Below are 15,838 nucleotides of genomic sequence, written 5' to 3' on the forward strand. Positions count from 1 at the left end.
TGGCATTTCAGGGAACATGACACACCTAATAAGGACGAAACCATGCAGAAGGCATTATTCATGTGATGAGCACCCAAACATTTGTTCTCATTTCTTTGTCCTTACCCCCAAGTGCATCTGGCAAGGGGACCCATGGAAACAGAGAGGACAGGAGCTGAACCACCGTGTAAGAGACTCAAACACCTGCCAGGCCACTCTGCCATCAGGGGACCCCGGACAAGGAACCCCACCTCAGCTTACCTATCTGCACAGTGACTATGGTGTTGCCTAATTCAGGGCTGGTACCAGAACTAAATGGTGTGGCCTGATGAAAGTGCTAGGCAAGACAGCCAGCAAGAAGACGGACCACAGCAACCGTCCATCAACAAGATGATCAGGAAGTGAAAATTTTAACCATTCAAGGTGAAAGTTAAGAATTTTTCACTTTTAAATGAAAATTCATCTGTTTTCTTCCTTCCTAAAGGAAAGTAATGACAAAGGCCACATCCTGCCTGGACCTGCTCTTGGCCCCAAGGTTAAGGCGGATTTCCAGCCCACAAGAGTTGTTTCTTTAACTGGTTTTTAATAGCAACTAGCTAATAATCTGGATTCCATTCAGGCAGTGAGTGGCACTTTAGGTATGAGGGAGGCTGAGGCTGACCTCTGTATGGCAAACCTGAGAAAATGAAAAGCTGGCAAATGAACAGTGGGAGAGGGCCTCTGAGGAGGGGCAGTGTCTTTTAAGAAAACAGAACTCGACCAACCCTCCAGCTACCTGGTCGGACTAGCGCTCCCCGACCCAGCCCTCATTCCAGGGAGCCACCATGGTTTGGCCCATGGTCATTCTGTTTTGTGACTTCTCTCTAATTACATAGGAAGCTAACTGAAGAGAGGAATTACATCCTATACTTCTCCTTTTATCCCCCATAGCATCCAGTAATGCTGAGAACAGAGATGTTTAATACAAACCTCGATGAATAATTCAGCCACCGCTTTTCCCTAAGTAACGGAACTCGCACGAACAAATCACAGACGCAGAAAAATGACTCCCAGAATGAGAATCTGAGACTCGCTGCTCAGATGCCAAGTGGGGCAGCTCCATCTTGCAACACCACCTGCCACACCACCATCCCAAAAAGGAGAAGCATGGGCAGGTGTGCAATGAAAGCCAAAAGATGTCCCCTTGACTCTGTGTGAGCAGCATCACCCTGGAATTTCCTTGTTGCCCAGCAACGGCCGCTGAGGAGAGCAGGGCCCCCGCTCCCTCAGTTCCAGGGAGGGAATTACCCTGTGACTGATGACAGCCAAGGAGCTGGGAGATATGAGGAGGGGGTGGCCTCACACCCCTGGGAGATTTCTGCTTCTTAATACCTTGGGAGATTTCTGGTTCACAGTCCCCTTCTCCAGCAACACGTAGGTTAAGAAGGATTCTGTATGTGGGCCTCCCAACCTAACTGCTCTTTAGAACACTGTTTTGGTGGGGAAAACATGTTCAAGTTCCAAATAACAACTTCCAAACGTACTTCTGGAGCGGTGACCCAAGCATAAGATGGATGACTTCCTACGTAGTGAAAAGGGCATAACACGGCAGCTCTCATTCGTCTGGCATGTGATGAAAAGCCGAGTGCCACACATGTGGGGTAGTGACTCACCAGTGAGGTGGCCATTGCCCTGAGTTTAATGAGGCCCTGGACAGTGCAGCAGTCAGGCTAGGGAGGGAATTAGCAGGACCATATCCAGAGAGGAACATTTGACTCGTGGGGCACCCTTTCCATAATGCAGTCTCAAACCAGCACCTGCTTTGCTGACCACATGCTCCCTGGGCACAAAAGCTGCACATTCCCAGTGCATTCTTTTGCCCTCCCCACACTTGCACAGAGCTTGATGCCCAGGTAAGGGTTTGCATTTGCTTATGGAGATCACTGCACACCACCAGCTGGGAGAATTCATAACACTTCAGGCAAACAAGATGATGAAGGTAACATTAGAGAGACACGTCCAAATGGCCTTCCTGCATTTGACTGACACGCTCCCCCACATAGCTGACTCATAAGACAAGTGGTGAGGAGGCACAGTCTTTAAAGCCAGCGGAACAGCAGGGAGACAGTAGGCATGGACAGCAGGAATACCCAGCCCGCTCTCCACTCCAGTGCCATGGCTTCCTGATGATGGGGTCCCCTTGTACCGTGTTTATCCGGTTAGAATCCAAACAATGACTATGCCTCTGACAAATCCGAGACTACTGCCAAGATTTACGGACAATCCCCAGGGACACAATTCAAGACACCAACCAACATTTATAATCAAAATCCATACTGGGTGGCGAAGAGGAAAAAATTGGATTTTCAAGCTGAGTTTCGAGAGAGGATACAGTCCCTCTGCACGGCTGCGATACGGCCACACGTGGGGGACGCAATCTGTAAATGGCGGAAGTGTGCCGAGGCAGCCCTGCCGCATCCAGACAGCTCGCGGGGACCAAGGCATGCCCTGGGCCGCACGGCCACATTGCTGGCGGGTCTGCAAGCCAGGGCAATGAGGCAGCTCAACTGGCCCAGCACAGGACACCAGGCACCTCCAGACACCACGCTTCAGTGTGACTCAATCAGCCAGGGGCCGGATCTCACAGCCAGGGACCTAGAAAAGTCCTCCAAGCTGGCCTTTCAAAGTAAAGCTAACTGGTGATTCTCTGGGTGAGTAACTGGGAGATGGGAAGGCATACACACAGAGCGGGTAGCTCAAATCCTCTGGCGTGGAGAGGAGAGTGGGCTGGGAGCCCGAAAAGGACAGGGTTGAGGGAGGAAAACTGTGGGGTGAACACGGGGCCATCCGTAGACTCACCGTTCTGTGTAAGTTTGGTGGAACACACGAGAGTTGAGATCTGGAAGGAGTCTTTGCTGATCGTGCAGTTCCCAAGACTCTGCATGCTCCTGCCGGTGGCCGAGTGGGCCTTTTCCTCTAGCTCTGCTTTCGTGGACGGCAAGCTCAGGTATGTGGCGGCATCCTCCAGCTTTTTCGCCTCCGCCTGGGGGTTTAATCACGGGCATGTCAGAAGCAAGTCACAATCGACGACCCCTGCTTCTTTTTATCCGTCGCTATCCTTCATCCTTTTAACCATGGTGTTTGCTCTCTATCACTTCCGAAACTGTTTAACGGTTGCCCTTATTCGTGTAGCTTCATTCACATTAACATTTATTGCACATCCTGTTCTCTCATTAGGGACAGCAAAAGGGCTGGTCATCGGAGATGTGCATGCGGGTAAGTGAAACTAGAGAGCGGCTTTCTCACAAACACGGGAAACATCAGCTCAGCCCAGGAGTCCCGGAGAGGAGGATGGAGGAGAGGGGCTCCACACAAGCAGTACGGCACCAAGCAAGCAGCATACCTTGTAGACGATGAGATCGTGCTCCCCGTCCCTCAGCGTGGTCCCGTCGTATCTCATCAGCTTTACAAAGGCTAGTGCGAATATTTTCTCAGATTTATCCTTGGCTGCAAGAGAAATCCATCATCGTCAACCGCCGTCATGGCAATATCACATAAAAAACTACAAGGGCTACCCTTTACAAAAACATGACAAAACTGCACTGAATTAAAGGAAATAGAAATGGAAAAATGGGAGTGTGTTCACTAGGAGGAAGACTCCTCCTAATGGGACCAGTGGTGCTCAAATTAACCTGTAAATTCCAAGTAACTCCAATCAGAACCTCAGAAGAGATTCCTCATAGAACATGCAAACTGATTCCCATGGTCACGAGCAGCGGAAGAAGCTCAAGAGCACGAAGGGTGGGGAGGCAGGAGGTCTGCAAGCCTAGAAACCAGCAGTGTCTGGGAAATGACCACAAAGACCACAGCAAGGCTTAATATCGGGGACACCCAGAGGCAACGGGAGCGACGGGGTCCGGAAACATAATGCAAAGGGCAATGCAGTAGGGACTGGCCATTCCCTGAGAAAACTGGCTATCAGTATGGAAAAACAGAACAGATTCCTACCTCATTACATCCACTAGTATAAATTCAGGCAGAGGGAACGCATGAATGTGAAATTTTGTTCTCTGGCAAGACAGCTCCTCCCCCAGATACCTGGATGTGGGTGAGACTCATTCCTTCCCTTCATTCAAGTTTTGGCTGACAGATGCCCTGTTCCGAGGTGACCAGACCATCTAACGCAGTAAATCATAACTCGGGCACACTCTCTCCCCTCCCCCGATGTGTTCTTCTTCTTAACTGCTATGGACTGAATTATGTCCCTCCCCAGCCTGGCCTAGAACCCTAACCCCACGTGACTACAGCAGAGATGCAGCCTGTAGGAAGGGGCTCAAGGTTAGTGAGGCCTTAAGGGGGGAGCACCAACCCCACAGAATTAGTGCCCTTCGAAAAAAGAGAGCGAGGCAGCAGAGCTCTCCTCCTATGTGAGTTCACAAGCTGGACAAGCATCCCCACCAGACCCTAGGGGGCCGGCGCGCTGCTCTCAGACTCAAGCCGCCTGAACCGTGAGGAGCTACATCTCTGTTGTTCAAGCTGCACCTGCCCCTCGCCCCCTCCAGTCTATTCTGTGCCGGCTGCCCAAGCAAACCCAGAGGACAGTCCCGACCCCCACCGGGTCACCGCAGCTTATCATTCGTTAGCTTCACTGCACACTTGTCACTGTTTTTTGTTTTTTTTTTTTTAAGATTTTATTTATTTATTTGACAGGCAGAGATCACAAGCAGGCAGAGAGGCAGGCAGAGAGAGAGGAGAAAGCAGGCTCACTGTTGAGCAGAAAGCCCAATGCGGGGCTCGATCCCAGGACCCTGGGATCACAACCTGAGCCGAAGGCAGAGGCTTTAGCCCACTGAGCCACCCAGGCGCCCGCACACTTGTCACTGTTATTTCCCCAGTACCCGCAACAGGGCCTGCCGTCTATGAGGTACTCGGTAAGCGTCTGTTCTAGCTGGGGAGACGCCAACAAACCGGTCCTTTCGCTTGGTGACAGTGACGTATGAGAGGGGCATGGTGGAACAGGGATGAATGTCTAGATGGTTGGATGACGTCTCTGAGGAGATGGACAACACGTGAGCTGGTGCATAAACCTTCCCAGAAGAGACATGGCCAAAGGCAGAGTCCCTGAGCGGCCCTACGCTTGGCCCTTGGGGACAGAGAGCCAGGTGGCTGGTGAGCAGCGGGGGGTGAGCAGGCCAGGGCCAGAGCAGGAGGCAGATAAGGAGTCTCCACTGAAGAAGCAGATTCTGCACAGGTTCTGTGAGATGCCACTGAGTGTGGCACAGAAACACTGGGTTCCAGAGCTATCATCTTTAAAATTATATATCCTACGTTCTCTTTCAGAGATGACAAGAGAGGGCGCCTGGCGGGTTCAGTCAGCTGAACCTCTGCCTTCCACTCAGGTCATGATCCCAGGGTTCTGGGTTCGAGCCCCATGTCAGGCTCCACTCTCAGTACACAGTCTGCTCCTCCCTCTCTCTCTGCCCCTCCCCGAACTCTCTCTCTCTCTCAAATAATAAAATCTTAAAAGACAGAGAGACAGACAGACAGAGGTCAACAAAGGAGCACACCCAGTGGATCAAAATATCTACCCCGAGTCACCACCACTGCCAAAGATGACGCGTCTCGTTCATCTCTGCAGTCCTGGTGTCCATGAGTACCCGGCACACAGCGGGTGCTCAATAAATGCTGGCTAATTAGAAAGAGAAAGGAATGACTGACCTACCGAAGCAAAGGCAGGAATGAAGACAAAAAAATTTTTACTCTAGTTATAAAAATAGCAATAACAACTTTGTAAAAGGGCACAGAAAATGTGAACTACCATAATGTTCAGGTAAGAAAGAAGAGATCTCCGTGCGAGCAGCCATGGTTCAGAAGGACACGTGAGCACCCCCATCAGGACACGGGTTCCCCGATCCTACTAGTAAGTAGGACAAAGTAACACTGTGCACCTTTGATTAATGTCCTATACCTCAACCTCGAGGCCACGGGCAGGACTGACTACGTGCTCATTGGCACCGCTGGGAGGAGACAACAATTTTGCAGGACACCAGGGGCACAGGAGGCAGGGCCACCCCACCCAGTCAGGCCCCCTGAGAGCCCAGGAAACTCAGCCCCCGGCCAGCCGGACCCAGCGCCGCGCACCCGCTCGAGTTCAGGAGAAACAGGAGCAGATGTACCTGGAAGTGCTCACAGGCTGCTGGAGCGTCTGTCACATCAGCACCAGATTTCCCACCCCCGGGACGGAGCCCAGCCTGAGAAGCCCCATCACTGGTTCCCTGTGCTCACCACGTCTCCCTTTAGGGGGAAAAAAAAAAAAAAAAAAAGCAGCTCACTGCAGGGGGTCGGGGGGGTCTAACTCCCCTGTTTCTGACCCTGTGTTGTGTGCGCTCAGGCAGGCTGAGGAGGCCCCGGGGGCTACCGTCGCTCCCACAGCGGCTGGCTCAGGACGGAGTCAGCCTCACACTCCCGGTGTTCCACATGGTTCCAAAACCCCACAAGCCACGGCCAGGGAGCCTCATTAATTATGCAAATGTGTGGTGGTGTGTCGGGTGACAGCATCTTGTCTGTAACAAGTACTTAAAACTGACTAGAAAAACAAGGATTTTGAAAATTAAAATGCTACAGAGGATATCCCTCTGCCCTAATGTAATTTATTAACCAGAGAGAACAAGCTCGTCATAAAGGGCGAGCATGTCTTTTTAGACAAGTTTCTGTGGATTCTAGAACTCTCTCCTAACCCGCCAGTGCTCCCACCTTCTTCCCTGCAGCCTGCTCCCACTCCCAACCGTTCCACCCGGCCCCCTGCTCCCTGCTTTGGGCAAGGAATGACCTCCCCTGAGTGCCCCCCATGACGCCCCCCCGCTCCGTTCACCCCACACCCCTGTCTACTGCTCCATGATCCTCCCAGGCTGACCTCACAACTCATCTCGGACTAAAGTTTGGAAAGAGGATCTTCTCTGTGAGGTGGAGACAGCTGGTGCTAAACTAAGACCAGAGGACGTTAAGTGGCCTCGCCACACCCCCGAGGTGCGGGAGTGGGACACTCAAGCACACAGACCGGGTCTGAACCCGAGCACCCCCACTGACAAACCGGGTGACTTTGGGGACTGAGCTGGGGTCTGTGAGCCGCAAGTTCCTCCACCGGAAGTGCAGAGCAATGACCACAGTGAGGGCCCACGGGGCTGTCGTTGGTGAGGACAGATCCAAACAGCACAGTAAGAGCACACGAATGTTAGCTCACATGTTTGAGTCACTGTTCCTACCCCACGGTTATGGGCACCAAGGAGGGCCATGCACAACCAGCAGACCCCAGGCCACCCCATGGCGGGCTGGCTCTGGCCGTCAGGCAAGTCCACCATGGTTGGGGACTGCTTCCCACGCTGCCCAGCCCTCGCCACCCTGCTTCTCCCCGTCTCCCTGAACCCCAACCCCTCATTAGCTAGGGCCCTGCTGTGCTGAAACCCTGGGAAGGGACAGGAGATGGGATGATGCTTCAGATCCACTTGCCCCATCCCCACCACAGCCCGTCTTCAGGCTGATATGCGTGCTCTGCACACAACAGCCCTGCGGACCGCAGGAACACGCCTCCCCGGAGCTTCTCAGCAACAGCGGGGTCCTGGCTCCTTGCTGGCCACACAGTGAGGCCCACCTTCCCCCTGCTTCACACCGCTGCGCACGCACTCACTCTCCTGCACCCCCTACATGTGCGGGTCCCATACTTCGGAAAGGGCCCAGGTCAGGCAGGCCCCCTTACAGAAACAGCATGAAGGATGGACATATTACCACACAGAAGTGGCTTCTGAGGGCCCACCCCCCTCCTCTATGCCAAACATTGTGCCATGGGCTCTGCAACCTCCGTCCCACTTGGTCAAGACCCCCAGGCACTTATCCTCCAGATGAGCCAGGGCAGAGGACCCCCCCACTCAAGTGGTCCCCACCCAAGTGATAAACACGCTCCCAGACCACCCTTCCCCTCAAAGCAACAGCAACACAATGCAGCCCATCTTGCTGGGCATTACTGCCCCAAATCTTAGCTCACTGCCCTGGGGGTACAGACCACAAAGGGCAAGGAGGGAAACAGCTGTCTGTCGTGATGTCTTAGTGTCTAGTACAAGGCTACGTCCTTAGCAGATAAGAATGAACATAAAAGGGGAACTCCAGTCATCAATAAAGAACTCTTCTGGAAGGGCAGGGATCCGAACCCCAGTTCTTCCCTTCTTCTCAGCATCAGTCACTATACCAACATCTCCCATCAGAGAAGTGCAGTCTGAAGCCAGACATGGAGGCTACCCGCAAACACAAAACAGATCTCGAGGTTTTGCATTCCAACACAAACATCATTAAGAGCCGATTTCTGAAATCTACTTGTATCTCAGTGACTTTCTGGATGAATGGAACAGTGTTAGAAAGTCACGTGGAAGAGAAGAAACAGAAAGAAAGAACAGGAGGTAGCAGCAGGAAAAAATCGAGAAGAAAATTAAGATCTCCTGTAAGCCTCGCAATGAAAAACAGTCAATAACACCTTCCAGACACAGGTCAACATGGAAATGAGCTAAAGGATTAAAACCGCATCTGTTAGGATCACCTAGTTCTAGAACAATCCAGAACAAGTGACAAGTGCAGCCGACGGAGCTTTCCCCCAGTTTCCCCTTGCAAACAACACGGGCTAAAATCAAAGGATTACTCACAGTCCTGGGACGACCTGTGGCGGAAGGTAAACCGAAGGTGACTGCGGTTGACGTCCTCAATGGGAATGGCCACCTGTGCAATTGAAAAAGAAGGTTTCAGCACAGGTACCGTATCTTCTCACATTAATGGTTTTGTTCAACTGGAGATACTGTGCGATTGCGCACTTCCTCCCTGCAGGGATGAAAATACAGTATGCCTAATCCCCGACGGGACTTTCCCAAAGGCAAAATGCTTTTGGAAAATTTAAACAAGACAATGTTGCAAGGGATGCCAAACCGATTCTGCAAGACAACAGAAGATTTCATAAATGTTCACGTCCTCACTGTTAAAATCTATTTTTTACAAGTTGCCATGTTCCTAGTAGCCCTTATTGGAGGTGTCCACAGTCCCTCCACAGCTGCAGGGACCTGCCCTCAGGCAGCAGGAAGAAAGATTTCCTGTTGCGACGAGCAGTCAAAGAAGACAGACCCCATGCACGCTGCCTTTAACCAAAGACTGTCCCCAATTCTCCTAGCTATCATCTGTCTTCTAAGGCCAACCCCAGGCTGGGTTTCCCAATGTTCAAGCCCTTGGCACGGGGGCTGTGGTGTGCCACGGTGGGTTGCCGTGCTGACGTCAGCGAGCCGCGTCGGGAGAGCAGTGTCACCCCACAGACGGGGACCGATCTCCCCAGCGACGTCCTCCATACATTGTCACCTCTATTTTTTCCCATTTGGTGTAACGACAGCATGCCACACACATAACAGACCCGGGAAGAGAAAGATAATAGCTATCTTTAAAGGACTTTGTCATTTGTCTCCATGAAAGTCCTATTTTTATGTCCAAAAGGAGATGGGAGTAAATGTATTCCAAGAAATGCCGGCATGGTTCCTTAGCAACCTTGAATGACTTTGTGGGGAGAGCTCCTCTGCCTGCTCAGGGTGCCCGCTGGCGAGCAGCCCCGGGCTGGGTGGGAGCTGGGGACTTCCTTGGGATACAAATGAGCATTTCATAATCAACCCCGTGGGATAAAATGACCATGTAAATGATACCTTAACGGTCTCAAACCAACGTGGCTGTTTTACTTGGTAGTAAATCACAGACTTGTACTCTGAAATCGCTTCATCACCAGCACCCGGGAAAATCACATGCTTTAAAAGAAGGCATAAAGAGTTCACATCAGACCTCATAGAGCTTGACACTGCATCCATCTCCCCACCTCCCGCCCCCATTAGATGAGCTAAGCAGAGCGCTACAGGAATGCCAATAAACCCCATCACAAATGGAATATGCTCCCAGCAATGGAAGGACAGATCCATCTGGAGCCACCGCGGCCAGCATACAGTCCCGCTCACAGACATTCCAGCATCTTGATGGCTATCAGTATAGGAATGCTACTGTCCTCTGTCCTTCCGACCCTCACCCCTAACAGCCTTCACATTCAGATCTGCAGGAAGTTGCCGGATTCATGCAGTACGTCCAGGATGAAGAGCTAGAAGCGAGAAAGAGATGGCAACGCTCCTTCCCATTCTACCAGCCGTAAACTGACCACTCGGCTCCAGCAGAAGCTATGCCAATAAAGCCCAAGTGGCAAGGGCAACATCACCCGGCAGTGACCCTGGACATGGGCCGCCCACACAGAAAGGATGCCACCCTCACCTCCTGACATAGCTGAGCCTCAGGTGCACACACGGGGCATTGCTCTCAGACACGTGAGCCCAGAGGAGCCCAGTCCACTCCCCAGGGTCCAGAGGGGCAGCTGGCAGGGACAGCTGCTCTGTCGTGGCCTCCAGTCATCAGAGGAGGTCACCATCCCTGAGCATCGCCCAGCACGCCGAGTCCTGCAGGCCACCGTGGTAACCACCACCACCCATGAGAGCACGAGGTCAGAGTCCCAGATTCAAAACCCAGTTCCAACCCCCACTTAACTCTCTGACCCTGGACAAGACTTCCCCGGGCCTCAGTTTCCCTATCTCTCAGATGGTGATAACAACGGTGTCTGAACTTCTAGTGTGACCACTAGACCTCTGAGGCTTGGGTCTATGTTGGCAAGTGAGGCCCTGGGACCGGGAAACAGGGGCTCAGGACCGCAGGGGTCTCTCAAAGCAGGCGGCAGCCAGGACCCCGAGGACGCCAGCCCTTTATGGCGAGCTGGAGAAAGGGGTAGAGAGTAAACTCTCATCCCCAGAAATGGGATCAAGCAGCCTCAGCTATGTCTTTTCCTATTCTGCAGCAGAGCCAAGAAAACACTTGGAAAATAAAGTTTCAACACCACAGATAAAGCTTTGCAACAATAAATACCTCCAGCCGTTTTCCGTCTTCATCGTAAACAGACACTGTAACCTCCACATTCTTTGCTGTGGTTTTGCTTCCTTTATCAAAATCTCCTTGAACTAATGTTACGTAGATATCATTTCGAACATCACCTGGGGGGGGAAATTATACCTTTAAAACCAATCCATTTTTCATAAAGTAATGGGGAATTCTGCAACACTGTTGAAATTGCTACCAATCCTAGCAGAGAATTATAAATACTGTATATATAATTACAAAATATTTTCTACAAAACAGTCTCAGCATTTAAACACATGACAAAAGCAGTTCTCAGCATCATCATCGTAAGATCACAAGGAGGAGAAACTTCAAGACCCTGAATTATCTGCACAGTCCTTCACCTCAGTGGGCAGCTCATGCCCACAGCGACTCGAGTGTCGCCGATGGGTTTGCAGTGACTATCTCCTCTCCAGTGTTCATGGCCCAGCGTGACTCCCATCACCATCGCATGGTGGACCACGGGCTGTGTTCTCAGTATATGGGTAACCCAAGATCATCACACCATCAGTGGCACACCTCAGATGACAATGAGCAATACTGGCTTCCTCTACATTATTCCAAGGACTTGAACAAGAAGCTGATCGAGAATTAGAGCCACAAGCCAAGGTTCTGAGTTGATGTCTGGGATCAGGGACTAGGAGCAGGTCAAGAGAGAAGTTTCTCTCCTCCTGGTGGGCAGCTGCCAGGATCAGAACAGACCTGTGTGTTTTAAAGTGAGATGGGCCATAAACTGTGAAAACAAAAACAAAACCCAGACACAACAAGTAAACTCAAGATGCTTCTTCCTCCTGAGAGCCTATGAGGCCCCTGGTAATGGTCCGACTGGGAAAACTTAGCAAGCTTCATTAGCCGCATGATTTAGAGCAAGCACCACTACCCAGTGCTTCTCCCTCTGCTGTGTGTCTGGTCACGTCCCACATGGACCCACCTGCCCTCCCACAGGAGATGTGAGGAACCGGTCCATCAAAAGAAGCAAATGACCCACTATGGGCCAAGAACAAGTCCCCTTGCATTCTTGTTTTCTTCCTTTCTTTTTTCCGCTCTATTCTGGCTTTTAATGTCTCCAACTATTAAATTAAGCCTTCATTTAAAAGTCATTATTATAATAATCCCAGTGGGTTGTTTCCGCAGCCACAGACGCTGCTGGGAGAGGGAGCACGGCTGCAGTCAGTAATACTGACTGTGCGAGAAGCTAAGAGCGATGGAGCCCAGGCCAGGGAGGCAAAGCTGCCAGGCCAACACCTGCCACAAAGCCGTGAGCGGCCGCAGACAAGTCACCGAACCTCCCACACCACCCGCCGCTGAACAGTCGATACGGCTGGGGAGATCTGCAGGACCCCTCGGCCTGCACATTCTACCAAAGCACAAGACCTGTAATCAAAAAGGGCTGTAAGAGCTTCTTTTTTATTTTAAGATTTTATTTATTTATTTGAGAGACAGAGATCACAAGTAGGCAGAGAGGCAGGCAGAGAGAGGAGGAAGCAGGCTCCCTGCGGAGCAGAGAGCCCGATGCGGGGCTCGATCCCAGGACCCTGGGATCATGACCTGAGCCAAAAGCAGAGGCTTTAACCCACTGAGCCCCCCAGGCGCCCCAGGGCTATAGGAGCTTCTTAAAGGCCTCACCAGCCAGACGGCCATGACACGCTGGGGCAGGGAGGTGGTAAACCCCATGGTCTCACTCTCCCAATGGCCCAGACATCCAGACGCAGCGCTGGCCCAGAAGTGAGACCCTATTTATGGCAGATGAGCCCCACAGATGCACACTCACAAGAGTGTCCTCGGTGGAGGCCTGCAGGGCCCCAGGGTTCTCACTCTGGAGAGAAAGGAATTGCAAGCAGGCGTGGGTGGACTCACACCCCCTCTGCCTCATGCAGGCCTCCCGCCACCTTCTGGGCTCAGGAGAAAACTCTGTTCCCCACCAGGATCCTTCAGAAAACCTGCAGGATTTCCAGTGGCTCATAGAAAGGCAGAAAAGCTGGCAGAAAAACACAGGTGACACAGCAGGCTCTCCCACTGTGCGAAGGAGATGCACATCTCTGTAAAACACATCTCCATGGGGCGCCTGGGTGGCTCAGTCGTTGAGCGTCTGCCTTCGGCTCAGGTCATGATCCCAGGGTCCTGGGATCGAGCCCCGCATCGGGCTCCCCGCTCAGTGGGGAACCTGCTTCTCTCTCTCCCACTCCCTTTGCTTGTGTTCCCTTTCTCAGTGTCTCTATCAAATAAATAAATAAAATCTTAAAAAAAAAAAAAGAAAGAAAGAAAGAAAGAAAGAAAAACATCTCCATGAGACAGGACAAGATGGGAACAATGCACAGGTCCTACCAAGCTAAAGGCCAGGGACCTGAATGAAAACACCCCAGGCTGTCAATCTCTCTCTCTCTCTCTCTCTTTCCCAAGGGTACCATGCAGTACCCACAGCCTGTCGATGATTCCCTGGCCATAGAGAACATGGTGGCTCCCTCTAGAGTCCCACACTACAGGAACCCCAACTCCCAACTCAGTACACAGAACCCGCTGAACAGTCAGCTACAAGGCTTCTGCAGGAATCTATGAGGAGATTATTTTAGAGGGCTAGAGTTACCTTATAGGTTGGTCAGTTATAAAGGGAAATATGACCAGTACAAGCTAGAAGTTTCCTGGGCCTCTCTTTGAACATGAGGCCATCCCAGGCCACCCAAGACGAATGCCCAATGTCATCCTAATCTATAAATTTCATCTCAAGTCCACATGCAAGCAATGCATCCACTAAGAGCTCCAAATTAATTTGCTGCACACACCCTTGACTCCCGCCCACTGAAGGTATCCCTCGGTTTCACAGCGAGCTGGAGGTCATGCTTTCCTCCTGTATGGGTAAGCCGCTACATACCAGCCTAACCAATCTGAGATGTCCTTTACATCAACTCACCAGCCAGACAACACAATGACCCAAAACAGCCCTGAGAGATAGAGGAAGCAGAAGGAACACGTCCCCACCTACCCTACACTACACAAACCGGTAGCTCTGATAGGGCACACAGTGAGCGGACAGCTCTTCCTGGAACGCGCAACAGGGCCCTTAAAGGGACACCACAGGGAATCCTTGAATGTGCGGTGGTGTGGCCCCATTTCTACTGCTCATTAGTTGTGTAACTTTAGGCTGCAGCTTAATTTCAATTGCAATTAGTTCAACACCAACGTGTAGACTTCCGTGAGCATTATCAGCAAACCAAAAAGTATCCCACAGATATAAAGGATAAATATTCACGGGCTTGCCCAGGATCTCGTGAGGATCAAATCAGATTATTAATATGAATGTTATTTGGAAACTGAAAAGTATTATGTAAATATGAGATTAATCTTTACATGGAATTCCATTATTGGTTTAAGAAGCTTAACATCCATTACCGAGCCTGAGCGGTACTAATAAGTAACAGGAACTGAGCAGGTTTCAGGTGTCAACGTTCACTTGCTGCCCCTCCTTCCTTGTTTTGATCAGATGTCTACCCAGACACGCGTCCGGTGTCCTTGTCTCCCTCCTACAACCCCTGCCGCTGGGAGGCGCGGACATCTAGGTGGCTGATGTGCACACCCCACTGCCTAGCCCATCGCTGTCTGGGGGCCACGGGACAGGGGCCTGAGCAGGCCAGGCTGCAGGACGCCCAGGCTCCCTGCAGGGCAACACTGGGTCCAAAGCACACTATCTCCTTTAGGACACTGGGGTCTGGGAAGAACATGGAAGCCAGCAGAGCCCTTACCCAGAGGACAAAGTCAGTACGCACAAGAGACAACGCAGCAGAGGCTACTATGGAGAAAGGGAGCCCGGCTGTGTCCATCGCTCAGGGACGTGAGACAGTGATTATGCTTAGGGCTCAGCCATTTGAGCTAGCCTTGTGTTTTCTGTGACTTTACCGACTACAGCATCCCAACTCCAACCCGCCCTATGGGTAGGAATTATCATTACTTTCTTCAGAGCAGCAAAGCACAGCTGAGCAAGGTCGGGGAGGAGCCCTGGCACAGCTCCAAACAGAGGCCAGACTCCAGGTCCTGCATTCTCACCTCCGGGCTGAAGGTGAAGTTTGAGGTTGGGGACCACAGCGGTGAAGAAACATTTAACCCACAACCGACCCTCAGAGTCTGGAACATAATAGGGTGCATCTACCTGAACTGTGCCCCTTAACTTTGAACACGTTCTGGATGATTCCAAAGAAGTAACAGGACCTTCACTGTGAACCTACGTTACTATCAACAAAGTGCTGCCTTCATCCTACAGTGAACCAACCAGCACGACTGACCCACTGAGCACAACCTAAAGTGAAGCCCACGGGGCCCTTGAAAGGGCCCCATGCTCCACTGCCCTTCGTTACATTTTAGGCTCCCCAACCCAGCTCCGGCAGCCTGGCAGCCAGGGTCGGTGGAATGTCTCACTCCCATTCTTCCTTTTCACCAGACAATATGGGGCAGAGATAACCTGAAAGGCTTCTAGATTAAGGGTAACAAAGGGTTTGCTTACAGAAATGATGATGTTCACTCCAGCTGGTGGTGGAAACCCACCTCAGGTTCTCAGGGCTGGGTTTCTGGAAACATCCATTCCCTCGTTTGTCCTTATACAATGCCACCAAAAGTCACTCCCACCAGCAGGTTAAGACAACCAAGAGAAGCCACCTCCCCGCAGCCCAAACCCAGGTGGTCAGCTCTCAGTCTGGTCTCAGCTCCTGCCTGCAGGGATGAACTACGACCATGCTGGGGTTCACACATCACCTCCCACCAGCTCAACCCTCTGCTTGCCAGAGCTCCTCCAGGACACCGTCCCCACACTGCGCCTTGCAGCCAGCTGTACAAGCTCCTCGAACGCCATCCACATCCACACCACACCCAGAGCACAGAAGGAATCAGTTCTTAC

At 51.7% G+C, this 15,838-nt stretch overlaps 1 protein-coding gene across 2 annotated transcripts in view; it reads right to left on the reverse strand.

Annotated features, from left to right (window-relative positions):
• Positions 1–15,838, reverse strand: part of DOCK1 (dedicator of cytokinesis 1) — a 495,164-nt gene that overhangs the window by 387,867 nt on the left and 91,459 nt on the right. For both annotated transcript variants that reach the window (XM_080823568.1, XM_080823569.1), the window contains exons 14-18: positions 10,927–11,051; positions 9,678–9,776; positions 8,646–8,718; positions 3,362–3,465; positions 2,818–3,001 (exon numbers count right to left, since the gene is read on the reverse strand). In XM_080823568.1, coding sequence (XP_080679694.1) covers positions 2,818–3,001; positions 3,362–3,465; positions 8,646–8,718; positions 9,678–9,776; positions 10,927–11,051 — 585 coding nt within the window. The remainder of the gene's footprint in view (positions 1–2,817; positions 3,002–3,361; positions 3,466–8,645; positions 8,719–9,677; positions 9,777–10,926; positions 11,052–15,838) is intronic.

This window comes from Martes martes (assembly GCF_963455335.1).
Source record: "Martes martes genome assembly, chromosome: 14".
Classification (NCBI taxonomy): Eukaryota; Metazoa; Chordata; class Mammalia; order Carnivora; family Mustelidae; genus Martes; species Martes martes.